The sequence below is a fragment of the Leucoraja erinacea genome, unplaced genomic scaffold (genome assembly GCF_028641065.1).
Source record: "Leucoraja erinacea ecotype New England unplaced genomic scaffold, Leri_hhj_1 Leri_477S, whole genome shotgun sequence".
Lineage (NCBI taxonomy): Eukaryota > Metazoa > Chordata > Chondrichthyes > Rajiformes > Rajidae > Leucoraja > Leucoraja erinaceus.
In genome coordinates this window covers 39,490-59,075 of record NW_026576378.1, presented here as the reverse complement: position 1 = coordinate 59,075, position 19,586 = coordinate 39,490, and the positions used below count along the sequence as shown (strand labels likewise).

Sequence of the window (19,586 nt, the reverse complement as noted above, 5' to 3'; positions counted from 1 at the left end):
ACCCTCCACCCACTGTGTGAAAATGTTACCCCTCCGGTTCCTATGAAATCTTGCCTTCCCTCACCCTAAACCTCTGCCCTCTGGTCCTCGATTCCCCTACTCTGGGTAAAAAACTCTGGTTTCATCCTCTCATGATTTTGTACACCTCTATAAGATCTCCCCTCATCCTCCTGCACTCCAAGGAATAAAGTCCTATCCTGCCCCAACCTCTCTCTGTAGCTCGGTCCCCTCAAGTCCTGGCAACATCCTCGTAAATCTTCTCTGTGCCCTTTCCAGCTTAATGACATCTTTGCTACAGCAGTGTGAACTGAACACAATACTCCAAATGCGGTCTCACCAACGTCTTATACAACTGCAACATGACCTCCCAACTTCTATACTCAATACTCTGACCGATGAAGGCCAAAGTGCCAAAAGCCTTTTTGAACACCTTATCTACCTGCGACTCGACCTTCAAGGAACCCTGCACCTGTACTCCTAGAACCATCTGCTCTACAACACTACCCAGAGGCCTCTTTGTAGGGTACGTCGAACAACCCTTGTTCGAGATGTACCAGGGCCCCATCCCCGACCTCTACCTCCGCTACATCGATGACTTCTTTGGTGCCACCTCCTGCACCCACACACAACTCACTAACTTCATCCACTTCACCACTAACTTCCAGCCGGCACTCAAATACACCTGGACTATTTCCGACACTTCCCTACCATTCCTTGACCTCACTATCTCCATTGCAGGTGATAGACTTCTGACCGACATACACTATAAACCCACTGACTCCCATGGCTATCTGGACTACACTTCTTCCCACCCTGCTTCCTGTAAGGACTCCATCCCCTACTCCCAATTCCTCCGTCTACGCCGCATCTGCTCCCAGGATGAGGCGTTCCACTCCAGGGCATCGGAGATGTCCTCATTCTTCAGGGAACGGGGGTTCCCCTCTTCGACTTTAGATGAGGCTCTCTACAGGGTCTCTTCTATACCCCGTAACACTGCTCTCTCTCCCCATCCCCCCACTCGTAACAAGGGCAGAGTCCCCCTTGTCCTCACCTTTCACCCCACCAGCCGTCACATACAACAAGTAACCCTCCTTCAGTTTCGCCACCTCCAACGTGACCCCACCACTCGCCACATCTTCCCATCTCCTCCCCTGTCTGTCTTCCGCAGAGACCGCTCCCTCCGTAACTCCCTGGTCAATTCGTCCCTTCCCACCCGAACCATCCCCTCCCCGGGCACTTTCCCTTGCAACCACAGGAAATGCTACACTTGTCGCTTTACCTCCCCCCTTGACTCCATTCAAGGACCCAAGCAGTCGTTCCAGGTGCGACAGAGGTTCACCTGCATCTCCTCCAACCTCATCTATTGCATTCGCTGCTCTAGGTGTCGGCTGCTCTACATCGGTGAGACCAAGCGTAGGCTTGGCAATGGCTTCGCCCAACACCTCCGCTCGGTTCGCACCAACCAACCCAATCCCCTTCTCTCCAGAGATTCTGCCTCACTCGCTGAGTTTCTTCAACATTTTTGTCTAACTTCGATTTTCCAGCATCTGCAGTTCCTTCTTAAACACTTGCTATCCATTCAGCTATCTCAGCTTGGATCCCATGCGATCTAACCTTCCAGAGCAGCCTACCATGCGGAACCTTGTCGAACGCCTTACTGAAGTCCATGTACACAACATCTACAGCTCTGCCCTCATCAACCTTTTTGGTCACGTCTTCAAAAAACTCAATCAGATTTGTGAGACACAACTTCCCACGTACAATGTCATGTTGACTCTCAGATATCAGCCTGCCTTTCCCAATGCCTACATACTCCGCTTGCTCTGCAGCAATTTTCCTACCACAGATGTGAGGCTCACTGGTCTATAGTTCTCCGGCTTTCCTGTGTAATTCTTGATACATAGAGACACATCAGCCACTAGATGCTAGAGTAACTCAGCGGGTCAAGCAGAGTCTCTAGAGAGAAGGAAGACTCGACCTGAAACATCACCCATTCCTTCTCTCCAGAGATGCTGCCTGTCCTGCTGAGTTACTCCGGCATTTTGTGTCTATCTTCGGTGTAAACCAGCATCTGCAGTTCCTTCATACACAACAGCCGCGCTGTAGGACACTGGTTCCCCATCAGCTCAGGTACAACCTGTCCCTCTTGTCCAGCTCACTGCCCACGGTCAGATGCCTCCACACAAAACTCTTCTCCTTGCATCAAGTCCTGGGCCAGGCACCCACCCTCCCCTCCCCTCCTCCCCTCACCTTCCCTCCATCCCTCCCCTCCCACCCTCACGTGTGAACACGTCTCCCTGACACGGACACCCTGTGTAAACACACCACTGTGCGGAATGCATCCTCTCTCTCTGATGCCTCTCTCCCTCCTCCCCTCCCCTCCTCATCCTCTCTCTCTCCTCCTCCTCCTCTCCCCTCCTCTCCCTCCCCCTCTCCCTCCCCTCCTCCCTCCCCTCCCTCTCCCTCCCCTCCCACCCCCTCCCTCCCCCCTCCTCCCCCCTCTCTCTCCCTCCCTCCTCTCTCCCCCCTCTCTCTCCCTCCCCATCTCTCCCTTCCTCCCCCCTCTCCCCCCCTCTCCCTCTCCCACCCTCTCCCTCTCCCTCTCCCCTCCCCCCTCTCCCCCCCTCCCCCCCCCTCTCTCTCCCTCTCCCCTCTCCCTCTCTCCCTCCCCCCCTCTCCCCCTCCCCTCTCCCACTCTCTCTCTCCCCTCCCTCTCTCTCCCCTCCTCTCCTCTCTCTCTCTCCCCTCCTCCCCCTCCCCCTCTCTCCCCCCAACCTCTCCTCCCTCCTCTCTCCCCCTCTCCTCCTCCCCTCCCCCTCTCCCCCTCCTCTCTCTCCCCTCCTCTCCTCCCCCCGAGTCTCCTCCCTCTGCTCTCCCCCCTCCCTCCCCCCTCCCCCCTCCCCCCTCCCCTCTCTCCTCTCTCCTCTCCCCTCTCCCCTCCCCCCTCCCCCCTCTCTCCCCCCTCCCCTCCCCCTCGCCTCCCCCCTCCCCATCCCCTCCCCCCCCCCCTCTCTCCCCCCCTCTCCCCCCTCTCCCTCCCCCCCCTCTCCCCCCCCCTCCTCTTCTCCCTCCTGCTCTCTCTCCCCCCTCCCTCCCCTCCTCCCTCCCATTCCCCTCTCCCCCCCCCTCTCTCCTCCTCTCCCCTCCCCTCCTCCCCAGCCCCTCTCCCTCCCCCTCCTCCCTCCGTCCTCTCTCCCCTCTCTCCCCTCCCCCCGCCTCTCCCCCCTCCCTCCCCTCCTCCCTCTCTCTCCACCCCCCCCTCCCTCCCCTCTCCCCCCCCCTCTCTCTCCCCTCCCCCCCTCCCCCTCCCTCCATCTCCCTCTCCCTCTCCTCCCTCCCCTCCCCTCTCCCCCTCTCCCCTCCCCTCCCCTCTCCTCTCCTCTCCTCCCCTCTCCTCTCCTCCCCTCCCCCTCACCCCCCCTCTCCCCCTCTCTCCCCCCCTCCCTCCACTCCCTCTCCTCTCTCTCTCCCCCCCTCTCCCTCCCTCCCCCTCTCTCTCTCTCTCTCTCTCCCTGCAGGGTGAAGATGGATTCCCGGGTTTCAAGGGTTGATATGGTCTGAAAGGTGACCGGGTGGAGTGAGGGGGGGGGAGGAGAGGGGGGGGGGGCTTTGGTGGGAGGGTAGATGGGGAAAGCGGGGGGGGGGGGGGGGGGTAGCAGTAGGGAGGTGGCAGAGAGATCCAATACAATACAATACAATTTATTTGTCCCTTGAACCCCATTGAAGTTCAAACGAAATGTTGTTTCTGCAGTCATACACACACGAAAGAACCAAGACACAACACAATTTACACAGACATCCATCACAGCGCATTTCCTCCACGCTGTGATGGAAGGCAAAAACTTGTCTCTCCCCTGCACTTCCCATCCCCCCCCCCCCCCCCCCCCCCCCCCCCGATGTCAGAGTCAGAGTCAAAGCCCCCGGCGGGCGATGGTAATTGTCCCGCGGCCATTTACGCCGCGCCGGATGATGCAAGGCCCCACTCCGGACCTTGTTGTTGGAGCCCCCGGAGGGCGCTAGCAAAGTCCCACAGCCGTTCCAAGCCGCGCCGGGCGATTATGCAAGGCCCCAGCTCCAGGTAATATTCAAACCCCGCAACTCGGCGGTGAAGTCGCCGTTGCGGAAGACCCCCGAAAAGCGGTCCTCTCAGCAGGGACCTCTCGGGCTCCCGGTGTTTACTGTCTGCCAGACCTGCGGTAAACCCTCCGAATATATCTCTCGGGCCACAGCCTCGCCCCCCTCACAAGCTCCACCCCCTCCGAACTCTATGGTGAGTAGGTCCGCAGCTCCGTGACTGGAGCCCCAGGTCGTTCCTGCTGGAGGCCGCTCCACGGTGCTAGGCCCCAACGACAACGGAGACCCGACAGAGAAAAGGTCAGGTTCTCCGTGCAAGGGATAGATTTAAAAAATTTTCCTCCCACCCCCCTCTCCCCCTCACACACCACACACACACAACACACACACACACACACACACACCACATGCATACACACACCCACAACACACACACACACACCACATACTTCCACCCACCACACCCACACCACACCCCTTCACACACACACACACACACACACGCTAAGTCACATGCACACTCACACACACACACACCACGCACCAACACACACACACACACACACACACACACACACACACACACACACACACACACACACACACACACACACACCATCCTTGTCCCAATGGGCGGTGGAGACGGGGGGGGGTGGGATGGAGATATAGCGGGGGTGGGTGGAAGAGAGGGGAGACTCCACAGGGGATGGGGGGGGTAATTCTTAATGTCAGGAGCTGACTGTGTTCATTGTTGCAGGTGAGACTGGACTTCACGGACACCGGGGATAGGACGGGCCCGAGGGGCCAAAGGGCCGGTCAGGACCCTCAGGAGACGCCCCATCCAGTGGACCCATTCGGGAGAATGTGGGGATGGGATTCTCACCAGCAATGGGGGTGAGAGGGAGGGGGGGGTGGGGGTGGGATAGAGGGGGGTGGGGGGAGAGAGAGTTGGGTGATCTCATCCCAGACTGGGGGAGGGGAGGGGGAGATGTGGAGACGTCTCCACCAGTGGGAGAGGCTGGAACGAGGGACAGTTACAGGATTAGGGGGCGGACATTTAAAACTGAGGTGTGTAGGAACTTCTTCTCCCAGAGGGAGGTGAATCTGTGGGATTCTCCAGCCCGGATCACTGGGGGTTTAAAGAGGAGGGAGGGAAATGTGTGAAAGATGGGGGGGATGGAGGGCGATGGGGAACTGGCACAGAAGAGGAGATGAGGCCTGGGGCAGATCAGCCCTGATCACGGTGGGGGCGGGGCAGGCTGGAGGGGCCGAGTCCTGATGCTGACGAATTGTTGTGTCTCTGCAGGGAAAGCTGGGAGTTCCCGGACTGCCGGGATATCCGGGCCGACAGGGGCCAAAGGTCAGTGGGACCCGGACACCGGGAATGATGCGGGAATAAACCGGAAACCGGCACTCGGGAATCTGCTGTGACATCACCACTCCCCCCCCCCATCACCCCCCCCATCACCCCCCCATCACCTCTCACACATCACCCCTCACCCCCCCACATCCCCCCCCCATCACCCCACCCCCACAATCACCCCCCCAGCACAAGGTCACATCACCATCCCCACATCACCCCACCCTCACACCACACCACCCCTTCACCCACTCCACCCCTCCCCCTCCACATCACCCCTCCCCCACATCCCATCTCCACACACATTCACCCCCCCCAACATCACCCCCACACACCCACACCCACACACCCTCACCATCAACACCCTCCCACCACATCACCCCCCACCACAAACACCACCCTCCCACCCCATCACCCCACACATCCCCATCACCCCCCACACCACCCCAACATCACCCCCCCACCCACCCCACTCACACATCACCACCACCATCACCACTCACCCACCCCACCCACACCCCCCCCCCACACCACCACTCAACCATATCACCCCATCAAGTCCCCACCCCCACCCCCACACACCCCATCACACCACCCCACACCCCCCATCCCACACACACCACACCCCACCCACATCACACCCCCACACCACACAAAAACAAACCCCCCCCACTCACCCAAACACACATCACCACTCCCCCACATCACCCCACCATCACAAACCCACACACCTCACCCAACCCACCCCCCATCACCCCCCATCACCCACCCCACCCCCCCCACACACACCCTCACCCCCATCACACCCCCCACATCACCCCACACAACACATCACACCTCCACCACCACCACCCCCCCCACCATCACACACCCCCACACACCACACACCCCACCTCACCCCCCCCCACACACCCCACCACCATCATCACCCCCACACCCACACCACCCCCCCCCCACATCACCCCACCATCACACAACCCCATCCCCCCCACCACCCACACACCCCACCCACACAAAATCACACAACACAAAACATCCCACCACATCACCCAACACCCACACACACCCACAAACCACCACCATCACACCACCCCACACACACCACACACACAAAACACACACCCCAACCAATCACACCCACCCACCACACCCCACCACAAACCACACCACACACACACACACCAACACACACACCACCCACCATCACCCTCCACCCACAAAATCACCCCCAACACATCACCATCACACCCACACATCACAAACCCCACCAAATCACACGAATCACCCACAACACCCACCCAACCATCACCACACACCCACAAACATCACCCCCATCACAATCACCCCCCCCCCACACAACTTCACCCCCCCATCACACACCACCACACCACCCCCCCACAACCACCCCCCCACACCACCCCCAACCCCACACACCCACACACACACACCACAACCCCCCACACCATCACCACCTCACACCACACCCCACATCCCCACCCCACCACACCACCCCACCACACCACCCACAACCCAAACCCCACCCCATCCCATCACCATCACACACACACCCCACACACCCACACACCCCAACACCAACACACATCACCCACACACACCAACACCCACACCACCCCACACCACACCAACCACCACACACACCCACACACCCCCCCCACACCACACACCCCCCCCCCCACAAACACCACCACCACCCACCACCACCCACACAACCCACACACACCCACCACACCACACACACCAACCCCCCACACACCACCCCCCACCAACACCACCCACCACATCACACCCCACACACACACACCATCACCACACACCCCACACACACACACACCACACCCCCACATCACCACCCACACCCCCACACACCCCCAACCCACCACCACCCACACACCACACCACACCCCCACACACACACACCCCACACACACACACCACCCCACCCCCCCACACACCACACCAACACCAACAACACACCCACACCACACCTCACCACCCACACACACACAACCCCACACACCCCACACCACATCACCCCCACCCCCACACACATCACCACCATCACACCACAACCCACCCCCACCCACCCACACACCCCACCCACACCACACACACCTCACCACACACCCCCACAAACACACACACACACACAACCCACCACACCACACACCACCCACACACAACAAACACCAACACACCACCCACCCTCACCCCACATCACCACCACCCACACCCACCCCCCACACACCCCCACCCCCACACACCCCCCACACACACACCACCCCACACACACACACACACCAATCCATCCACACACCACCACACACCCCCACCATCACCACCACACAACACCACACACCACACACACCACAACCACACCACCCCCACACACACCCCCCCACACCACCCACACACCACCACCCACACCACCCACACCACACCCACAACACCCCACCCACACACCACACACCACACAAACACACACCCCCACACATCACACACCCCCCCCATCACACACACCCCCCAACAATCACCACCACCCCATCACACCACCATCCCCACACATCACCCCTCCCACACACACACACCCCCACCCACCACCACACACACACAACACCACCCCCACACCACCACACACATCACCCCCCCCCACATCACCCCAACACACCACATCACCCCCCACTCCCCCCACACACCACCCCCCCACAAATACCCCACCCCCACCACCCCCACCACAACACCACACCCACACCACCACCATCACACCACCCCCCCCCCACCACACCCACCCACACACCCCCTCACACCCACACACACACACACCACCACACACACACACACCCCCCCCCCACACACACACCCATCCACCCATCCCACCATCACCCCCCCCCCACATCACCCCACCCCCACATCACACAACCCCCCATCACCCCCCCCACCACCACCATCACCCCTCCCCCCACATCCCCCCATCACCCCCCCCCCATCACCCCTCACCCCATCACCCTTCTCCCCCACTCTCTGCTTTCGTCACCCTCTGATTTTCCAATCTCTGTGATTTTGTTGATCTGTGTTTTTGTGCTCTGATTGGACCCTCTCTTGTCTCCCGCTGCCCCCGCACACTGTCAGGCTGTCGTGAGTCCTCTCCTTCCCTGCCGCACGCTCCGATGATGTAACATTAACTGTGGCCCTTCGGCCCGACCCCTCCATGACTGACTATCCCTCGAACCCTCCACCCTGGGCTAGTACCACTCTCACCCTCATCTACCCCGTATCCCTCCCCCCACCATGTACCTGTCCAGGTGTCAACTACCCTCCTCCGGCAGCTCGTTCCCACACACCCCCCACCCTTTGGCCAGTAGTCACTCCATCCATACCCCCTACCCTCCCCCTCCCTCCCCCTTCCCTCCCTCTCCCTGTCTCTCCCTGTCTCTCCTCTCCCCCTCCCTCCCCCCCCCCTCCCCCCCTCCCCTTCCCTCCCCCCCCTCGCTCCCTCCCCATCCCTCCCACTTCCTCCCTCCCCCTCCCCCTTCCTCCCCTCCCCTTCCTCCCCCTTCCTCCCCCTTCCAAACTCCCCTTCCCCCCTCCCCTTCCCTCTCCTAGCCCCCTCTTCCACCTTCCTCCCTCCCCCCAAATTTCCCTCTCCTACCCCCTCCCCCTTCCTCCCCCTCCCCTTCCCTCTCCTACCCCCTCTTCCCCCCCTCCCCTCCCTCCCTCCCTCCCCCCCCCTCCTTCCTCCCCTCCCCCTCCATCACCCCCTCTCTCCCCTTTCACCCTCTGCATCATTCGTCACCATGTTCCGGAGATTCCTGCTGGATATATGCCGGGCCGGATGTACCAGTTCCCGGATGGTATCAGTGGGAATGCCGTGCCATGTCGGGACTGATCCTGGCGTTCCCATCCTCACGTCTCCCTCTTGTTCCCACAGGGATCAACCGGATTCCTCGGATTCCCCGGCTCCAACGGCGAGAAAGGAGCAAGGGTGAGGTCACTGCTCACACTCGTGCACGCTCACACTCGTGCACACTCACACTGACGCACACTCGCGCACGCTCACATTGACATGCACACACACTCGTGCACACTCACACCCGCGTGCACTCACACTCACTGCTACTCGCACGCACCTACACACTCACGCTTTTGCACACTCACACTCGGGCACACTCGCATTGGCACACACTCACACTGTCGCACACACTCACACTCGCGTACACTCATCCTGGGACACTAGTGTGCTCTCACATTTGTGTGAACACCTGTGCACACAATCACTTGCACAATTACACTTGTGCACACACGCACACTCATGTGCACACGTTCACCTGCCCACTCACTCTAGCCTGCATACTCACACCAGCGCACTCACACACACACTCGCACACTGGCGCATCCGCACACACACTGGATCGCACACACACATTCGCACACACATTCACTACCGTTCACGCACGCCCTCGCACACACTCGCACTCGCTCGCCTCTTGCACACGCTCTCTCGCTCGCACTCGCACGCACATCACACACTCCCACATGTGACCCCTTTCACACACGCACCCATATGATCACCGCTCTTGCACATTTGTGCCCTCTCTTGCACACTCAAACGTTTGCTCACTCACTCACTGAAACTCACTCACATTCTCACCACACACAAACTCCCATTCACACGCACACACACATACACTCACACACGCACACACACACCCTCACACACACACTCACACGCTCACACACACACACCCTCACACACACTCACACACACGCTCACACACACACACACGCTCACACACACACACACACACACACACACCCTCACACACACACACACGCTCACACTCACACACACACACCCTCACACACTCTCACACACACGCTCACACACACACACACGCTCACACACACCACTCACACACACTCACACACACACACACCCTCACACACACTCACACACACACACCCTCATACACACTCACATGCTCACACACACACACTCTCATACCCACACCCACACACACACATTCAGACGCAATAAAAGTCACACACACGTGTGTGTATTAACCGTCACACTCACAAATGCGCGTCTACAGGTGTGACCTCCCGTCGTGTGGCCGTACCCATGACCATCGAGCCATGTTGTCAGTGGATGTTGTGGCTGTTCGTGCCGTGACACCATGTCCGTGACCCTGAGACTGGACACTCCCCCCCCCCCCCCCCCCCCCCCCCCGGGCAAGCGGCCACTCCGTGCGTTAGCCGTGTCCGAGCCGTGTCTGAGCCGTGTTTCTCTCACACAGGGCGCCCACGGGAAGGCAGGACCCAGAGGTCAGCGCGGACCAACGGTGAGTAGCCACTGGTCAGAAGGTGGGGTCACGGACTGCGGGGTCGCTGGGGTCACATGGGGTCACGGTCTCGCTGGGGTCACATGGGGTTCCACGATCTAGCTGGGAACAGGAGCCTGTGACCAGTGGTGTGACAGGTGTCACCTACCTCCTCCGGCAGCTGGTTCCATACACCCACTCAGATTCCTCTTTCCCCTTCACCTTGAACCTATGACCTCTGGTCCTCGATTCCCCTACTCTGGGCAAGAGACTCTGTGCATCTACCCGATCTATTCCCCTCATGATTTTGGGGATCACCCCTCATCCTCCTGCGCTCGAAGGGATAGAGACCCAGCCTGCCCCAACCTATCACTGTAGCTCACACCCTCGAGTCCCGGCAACATCCTCGTAAATCGTATCTTTTTTACAACATGGCGACCAAAACTGAACACAATACTCCACACGTGGCCTCAATAATGTCTTGTACAACTGCAACGTGACTGCCCAACTTCTATGCTCAATACACTGGCCAATGAAGGCCAACACATTCATGACCACCCAGTCTACCTGTGATACTACCTCAGGGAACGGTTCACCAGGACTCGTAGATCTGGAGGTAGATGGGGCTTTGAACTAAGAGTGAAAGGGAAGGAGTGTGCACGAAATGTTACAGAAGTCTCTCAATAAATGGGACGGAAAGTTCAAGAAGGGGTGGGAGAGCAAAGTCGGGTAAAATCGGAGCCAGAGTGAGAAGGGAAGTGAATACTAAATGAAAGGTGTATTTGCATGTGTGAAGTATAAGGAAGAAAGTGGATGAGCTTGTAGCACAGTTAGAGAGCGGTAGGTATGATGTTGTGGGAATTTGGCTGCAAGAGGATCGGAGCTAGGAGCTGAATATTCCAGATTATACATCATATCGGAATGACAGACAGGTGGGCAGAGGGGGTGGGGTAGCTCTGTTGGTGAGGAATGAAATTCAGTCCCTTGCAAGGGGTGACATTGAAACAGGAGATGTGGAGTCAGTATGGATAGAACTAAGGAATTGTAAGGATAAAAATACCCTAATGGGACTAATCTACAGGCCCCCAAACAGTAGCCTGGACATAGGGTGCAAGTTGAATCAGGAGTTTAAATTGGCATGTAGCAAAGGTAATGCTGTGGTTGTTATGGGAGATTTCAACATGCAGGTAGACTGGGAAAATCAAGTTGGTTCTGGACCCCAAGAAAGTGAGTTTGTAAAGTGCTTCTGTGATGGATTCTTAGAGCAGCTTGTATTGGAGCCTACCAGGGAGAAGGCAATTCTGAATTTAGTGTTATGTAATGAACCGGATTTGATAAAGGACTTTGAGGTAAAGGAGTCATTAGGAGGCAGTGACCATAACATGGTCAGGTTTAATCTACAATTGGAGAGAGAGAAGGGTAGATCGGAGGTGTCAGTGTTGCAGTTAAATAAAGGGGACTATGGAGCCATGAGGGAGGAGCTGGCCAAAGTTGACTGGAAAGATACACTTGCAGGGATGAAAGTGGAACAACAATGGCAGGTATTTCAGGGAATAATTCGGAAGATGCAGGATCTTTTCATTCCAAAGAGGAAAAAAGATTCTAAGGGCAGTAAGGGGCGACCGTGGCTGACAAGGGACGTCAGGGACAGGATAAAATTAAAGAGAAGACGTACAACGTAGCAAAGATGAGCGGGAAGCAAGAGGATTGGGTAATGTTTAAAGAACAACAGAAGATAACAAAAGACAATACAGGGAGAAAAGATGATGTGGGAAGGTCAGCTAGAAAAGAATATAAAGCAGGATAGAAAGAGTTTCTTCAGTTATATAAAGAGCAAGAAAGAGGCAAGGGTGGACGTTGGGCCGCTGGAGAATGATGCAGGAGAAGTGATAATGGGGAATAAAAAATGCCATAGGAGTTGAATAACTCTGTTGTATCAGTTCACAGTGGAAGACACCAGCAACATGCCTGAGCTTCCAGAGAGTCAGGGGGTGGATGTTAGTGGAGTGGCTATTACTAGAGAGAAGGTGCTTGGGAAGCTGAAAGGACTGAAGGTGGACAAGTCACCGGGACAAGATGGACTGCACCCTGAAAGAGGTGGCTGTAGAGATTGTGGAGGCATTAACAGTGATATTTCAAGTCACTGGAGACAGGAGAGGTCCCAGATGATTATAAAATTGCCAATATTACCCCGCTGCACAAGAAGGGAGCAAAGCAGAATAGTGTGAACAACAATGGCAGGTATTTCAGGGAATAATTCGGAAGATGCAGGATCTTTTCATTCCAAAGAGGAAAAAAGATTCTAAGGGCAGTAAGGGGCGACCGTGGCTGACAAGGGACGTCAGGGACAGGATAAAATTAAAGAGAAGACGTACAACGTAGCAAAGATGAGCGGGAAGCAAGAGGATTGGGTAATGTTTAAAGAACAACAGAAGATAACAAAAGACAATACAGGGAGAAAAGATGACGTGGGAAGGTCAGCTAGAAAAGAATATAAAGCAGGATAGAAAGAGTTTCTTCAGTTATATAAAGAGCAAGAAAGAGGCAAGGGTGGACGTTGGGCCGCTGGAGAATGATGCAGGAGAAGTGATAATGGGGAATAAAAAATGCCATAGGAGTTGAATAACTCTGTTGTATCAGTTCACAGTGGAAGACACCAGCAACATGCCTGAGCTTCCAGAGAGTCAGGGGGTGGATGTTAGTGGAGTGGCTATTACTAGAGAGAAGGTGCTTGGGAAGCTGAAAGGACTGAAGGTGGACAAGTCACCGGGACAAGATGGACTGCACCCTGAAAGAGGTGGCTGTAGAGATTGTGGAGGCATTAACAGTGATATTTCAAGTCACTGGAGACAGGAGAGGTCCCAGATGATTATAAAATTGCCAATATTACCCCGCTGCACAAGAAGGGAGCAAAGCAGAATAGTGTGAACTATAGGCCGGTTAGTTTGACTTCAGTGGTTGGGAAGATTTTAGTCCATTATAAAGGATGAGGTAACGGAGTACTTAGAAGTTGACGATAAAATAGGCGGAAGTCAGCATGGCTTTGTGAAGGGGAGGTCGTGCCTTACAAATTTGCTGGAATTCTTTGAAGAAGTAAATAGCAGGACAGACAAAGGAGAGTCAGTAGATGTTGTTTACCTATATTTTCAGAAAGTCTTTGACAAGGTGCCACACGCGAGGTTGCTAAGGAAGATGAGAGCCCACAGCATGGATAGCAGGTTGGCTGGATAGCAGAAGGCAAAGAGTGGCAATGAAGGGGCTGTTTCTGCTTGGCTGCCAGTGACTAGTGGAGTTCCGCAGGGCTCGGTGTCAGGGCCGCTACCCTTCACGTTGTATATTAATGATTTGGATGAGGGGGATTGAAGGCCTTGTGCCCAAGTTTGCGGATGATACAAAAATATGTGGAGGGGCAGGTAGTGTAGAGAAAGCAGGGACTCTGTAGAAGAACTTGGACAGGTTGGGAGAGCGGGCAGAGAAGTGGCAGATAGAAACAGAAAATAGGTGCAAGAGTAGGCCATTCGGCCCTTTGAGCCTGCACCGCCATTCAATATGATCATGGCTGATCATCCAACTCAGTATCCTGTACCTGCCTTCTCTCCATACCCCCTGATCCCTTTAGCCACAAGGGCCACATCTTATTCCCTCTTAAATATAGCCAATGAACTGTGGCCTCAACTACCTTCTGTGGCAGAGAATTCCAGAGATTCACCACTCTCTGTGTGAAAAATGTTTCTCTCATCTCGGTCCTAAAAAACTTCCCCCTTATCCTTAAACTGTGTAACCTCTTGTTCTGGACTTCCCCAACATCGGGAACAATCTTCCTGCATCTAGCCTGTCCTACCCCTTAGGAATTTTGTAAGTTTCTATCAGATCCCCCCTCAATCTTCTAAATTCTAGCGAGTACAAACCGAGTCTATCCAGTCTTTCTTCATATGAAAGTCCTGACATCCCAGGAATCAGTCTGGTGAACCTTCTCTGCACTCCCTCTATGGCAAAAATGTCTTTCCTCAGATTTGGAGACCAAAATTGTACGCAATACTCCAGGTGTGGTCTCACCAAGACCCTGTACAACTGCAGTAGAACCTCCCTGCTCCTATACACAAATCCTTTTGCGATGGAATATAGTGTAGCAAAGTGTGGAGTCATGTATTTTGGTCGTAGGAATAAAGGTGTAGACTTTTAATTGGGGAGAGAATCCAGAAATCGGAGGTGCAAAGGGACTTGGGTGAGGTTGGCTGAAACTTGGTGAGGTTGGGGTTCAGTCCCCTCCCACATTCTGTCACAGTGGGGGAGGGGGGGGGGCTGGGCAAGGTCGAGGGTCGAGGGCCACCATGTCTCACTCTCTTCCCCCGCCATCTCTCCCCAGGGGCCACGTGGAGGTCGGGGACCGAGGGGTCCCACGGGAAAACCAGGAACAAAGGTGAGTGTTGCCGAGTCTGCTCGGATGCAGAGTCGATCCGAAGCCCAGGAACGCCGACCCGGGAATGCCGGTCTGGGAATGTTGAGCCGGAGCCAGGGAACGCCACCGGTAACCTGGGAATGCTGAACAGGGAATGCCGTCTTCACCTCCTGTCTTTGTCCACAGGGAACATCAGGCAACGACGGACCTCCAGGGACCCCGGGGGAGAGGGTGAGTCTCCATGGCAACGGGACAGGGGGTACAGGGGCCGGAGGGGAGGGGGTTACGGAGACAGGGGGGGGGGGGGGTAGGGGGGTGGCGGTTTGAGGCCAGAGGTCTCACTCACTCTCTGTTTCAGGGACCGCAAGGCCCCCAGGGCCCGGTGGGATTCCCCGGACTGAAGGGCCCCCCCGTGAGTAAAAACAACCGCTGTGCTTGTTCCCCCCCCCCCCATCTCACCCCCTCCCCCAAACATCACCCCACCCCCACAACCCCCCCCCCCCATCTCACCGCCTCCCACAAAACATCACCCCATCTCACCCCCTCCCCCCCCCCCCCCCATCTCATCCCCCCAAACATCACCCCACCCCCCACAAACCCCCCCCATCTCACCCCCTCCCCCTCCACTTTCCCCCCTACCCCCCATTTCCTCATCCACCTATTCCCCCCACCCACAACCTCCCCACCCCCCCCCCCTCTCCCCCCTCTCTCTCCCCTCTCTCCCCACTCTCTCCCCCCCTCTCCCCCTCTCTCCCCCTCCCTACCCCTCTCTCCCCACTCTCTCCCCCCCCTACCCCACTCTCTCTCCCCTCTCTCCCCCCTCTCTCTCCCCCCTCTCCCCACACTCTCTCCCCCCCCCTCTCCCCCCTCCCCCCCCTCCCCCCACTGATTACTCTTCTCCTCCTGCAGGGCCCCGCGGGTAAGGACGGATTGCCCGGCCACCCCGGACAGCGCGGAGAGACGGTGAGTAAAAACGGCACCTGGGGTGCCCCACCCTGACGTAGGTGCCCGGTGACAGGACGGTCACGGGATGGTCCCGGGTTGGCAGGGAATGGTCAATAGTCAATAGTCAATAGTCTATTTAATGGTCACGGAATGGTCATGAGATGGTCACGGAATGGTCATGGGTTGGCAGGGAACGGTCACAGGATGGTTACGGAACGGTCACAGGACTGTCACGGGATGGTCACGAGAGCCATATGCTAGCAAATGGGACCATCCCATGCCAACTGGATCAGCAGGGACAAGGTGGGCAGAAGGGCCTGTTTCACTGCTGTCTGTAATGTATATAATGTAATTAGCATATGTTATATCTTGTGCGAGAGGACGCATGCACTAGAGGAGACTCATGGTGGCGTCCTGTAATAAAGAAGCTTGGTAGTTTACTCCTGTGTCTGATCCAAGTACCCAAAATACACTACAATTGGCAACGAGGGTGGGATAGAGTTTGTGAACTCACCCACAGGACTGTTTTGCAACACACATGATTGTTTAACAGTTTGAACTGTAGATACGGAGTTGTGTCGCAGTTGTTTGTGAGCTGGACAAGAGAGGCCTGCAGATCCCTCTATGTCTGAGACTGCATATAAAACATCAGCTGTACAAGTCGGCAAGTTTTGTCAGGCTATCTCTATGTTGTGTCTACGTGGCAAGATGTCGTCCTTTGGATTGTTACTCATTTTAGACTGAGTTGTTTTCTTTTTGTCAAATTCCTCAAGCTGAATAGTCTTTGTATAAGTTTTAGGTGAATTGTTACACCAAAACACACAACAGCATGAAGAGGATAAAAGAACAGAAAAAGAAAGAAGAAGGACTGTCAGAAAAAAAAGGTTGTGTTTGGAAACAAAGTGGAACGGCACCAAGCCAAAAGATTTGGCGGCAAATGGTTTTGGATTGGCGCCAAAGAAAAGAAAGGTCGAAACAGGAAGCAAGGAAAACAAATGGGGCAGTAAGTTAGTGTCACCGAAGAACGCAGCGGAAAGCTGGAAGCCTAACCAGCAGGGCAGCGACGGTGTCAACTTACCTGGAACATTTTCCAGGGCTATGTAGCCAAGGCAAAGGGGCTGAAGAGGCCCAGCAGCTGCCACCGACTTCGGACGTTTTCCAGGGCTGTGTAGCTCACAGCCAGGCCCAGGAGCCGCCAACGACGTCGAGTGAGGGCCTAGTACCGGGTAGGTCACGGACAGGTCCAGTGAAGCCACCGACGAAACGGAGTCAGCCCGGCTGGGAGAAGAGTCAGCCCAGTCGAGGGAGAAAGCCGGCCGCGTGAGAAGCGGACCAGCAGCGGAAAAAACAAGCCCGGCCACGCGAGAGAAGTGGACCGGCCGTGCGAGAAAGCCCGGTCGCAAGAGACGGCCGTGAGCAGAGAGAGCCCAGTCGGGAGCAGAGTCAGCCCGACTGTGAGCAGAAAAGAGGGTCCGGCCACACAAAAGAAGCGGACCGACCGAGGGGGAAAGCCCTGACGTGAGAGGAAGTCTGGCCCCGAGCAAAGAGTGGGTCTGCACGAGAGAAGCAGGACACAGCGCTCAAGCACTTCAGCCCGGTCGGGAGTAGAGTCAGCCCGTTCGGGAGCAGAAAGTGGAGAAAGCCCGGTCACGAGAGAAAGCCGGCCGAGGGAGAAGTGGGACACAGTGCTTAGCCAGCCCACGACTAGCAGCGACACACCTTCCACAGGGTGTCCACGGAGCCAGCGACGAGCCGAGCAACGGGTCCAGTGGAGAGCAGCGGGAGGGCTGTGGAGACAGCGGGCAGGCAAGTCAGCAGAGCAGCAGTAGTCGACTTGGCATTGAGCCAGTGGCAGCAAAAGTAACGGTGAAGCCCGGAGGAGCCAGCAAACAGAAAGCAGCAAAAGTGGAGGTCTGATGAGGCCAGCAGCAAAAGTACCGGTGGGGACAGGTCGAGAAGGCACCGGAGTCCATAGGCCGACAAGCTGGACTGGTGAAATCCTTCAAAATAAAAGCAGGACTGTAGAAACATAGAAACATAGACAATAGGTGCAGGAGTAGAGGCCATTCGGCCCTACGAGCCTGCACCGCCATTCAATATGATCATGGCTGATCATCCAACTCAGTATCCCGTACCTGCCTTCTCTCCATACCCCCTGATCCCCTTAGCCACAGGGCCACATCTAACTCCCTCTTAAATATAGCCAATGAACTGGCCTCAACTACCCTCTGTGGCAGAGAGTTCCAGAGATTCACCACTCTCTGCGTGAAAAAAGTTCTTCTCATCTCGGTTTTAAAGGATTTCCCCTTTATCCTTAAGCTGTGACCCCTTGTCCTGGACTTCCCTAACATCGGGAACAATCTTCCTGCATCTAGCCTGTCCAACCCCTTAAGAATTTTGTAAGTTTCTATAAGATCCCCTCTCAATCTTCTAAATTCTAGAGAGTATAAACCAAGTCTATCCGGTCTTTCTTCATAAGACAGTCCTGACATCCCAGGAATCAGTCTGGTGAACCGTCTCTGCACTCCCTCTATGGCAATAATGTCCTTCCACAGATTTGGAGACCAAAACTGTACGCAATACTCCAGGTGTGGTCTCACCAAGACCCTGTACAACTGCAGTAGAACCTCTCTGCTCCTATACTCAAATCCTTTTGCAATGAAAGCTAACATACCATTCGCTTTCTTTACTGCCTGCTGCACCTGCATGCCTACCTTCAATGACTGGTGTACCATGACACCCAGGTCTCGCTGCATCTCCCCCTTTCCAATCGGCCACCATTTAGATAATAGTCTGCTTTCCTGTTTTTGACACCAAAATGGATAACCTCACATTTATCCACATTATACTGCACTACAATGCAATGAATGTAATGCATTGTTCACTATTCCTTCACAGTAAAAGTGGGACTGTTTGGATGTAATGCATTGGTCACTGTTATTAATAGTAAATCTGTGTGCATAGCAGGAATATGGTTAACATGTTCTAAATGTCTATTAACATGAAATGTTGGTTAATAGTATAAATCAATTATTATAAGAATTAGTAATAGTCAGTGGGCTGGATCACTTCTTAGTGTGTAGAAGTCTAGTGCAGAATACACAGTGAGAGAAAAGAAGATAGTACACCTGAATAGCACCAGGTAGCATGGCTTTTCAAATTGTAAGAAACGTGCCCCAGTTAGATTATGGGTGTAATTTTGAGAAATGGACCAAAGTCTTGGAGGCTTGTTTCATTTCCAATGATATTGCTGCAGAGGAGAAGAAGAGAGCATGGTTCATATTAGGCTTAGGAAGAGAGGGTTATCAAACCTTATGTATGTTACTGCTGCCAGCAGCGCCCACAGATAAAATGTATGATGAGTGTAAGGAGGCTTTAATGGCTCATTTCTCGCCAAAACCTCCAAGGGCATCCAGAGGCAAGGAGCCTGAACTAAAGAGGGCAGAGAGTCTCTCAAAGGACCAAGTTCAAG

The 19,586-nt window shown here is 55.5% G+C and overlaps 1 protein-coding gene across 1 annotated transcript in view; it reads left to right on the top strand.

The window, feature by feature from the left end:
• LOC129693918 (collagen alpha-1(XI) chain-like) overlaps positions 1–18,031 on the top strand; it is a gene marked incomplete at its 5' end in the record, with an annotated part of 65,658 nt that extends 47,627 nt beyond the window's left edge. Inside the window, 9 exons of the mRNA XM_055630651.1 lie at positions 4,044–4,270; positions 4,832–4,968; positions 5,381–5,434; positions 9,381–9,434; positions 10,747–10,791; positions 15,137–15,190; positions 16,079–16,132; positions 17,403–17,568; positions 17,843–18,031. Coding sequence (XP_055486626.1) covers positions 4,044–4,270; positions 4,832–4,968; positions 5,381–5,434; positions 9,381–9,434; positions 10,747–10,791; positions 15,137–15,190; positions 16,079–16,132; positions 17,403–17,568; positions 17,843–18,031 — 980 coding nt within the window. The remainder of the gene's footprint in view (positions 1–4,043; positions 4,271–4,831; positions 4,969–5,380; positions 5,435–9,380; positions 9,435–10,746; positions 10,792–15,136; positions 15,191–16,078; positions 16,133–17,402; positions 17,569–17,842) is intronic.
• Positions 18,032–19,586: the final 1,555 nt, after the last annotated feature.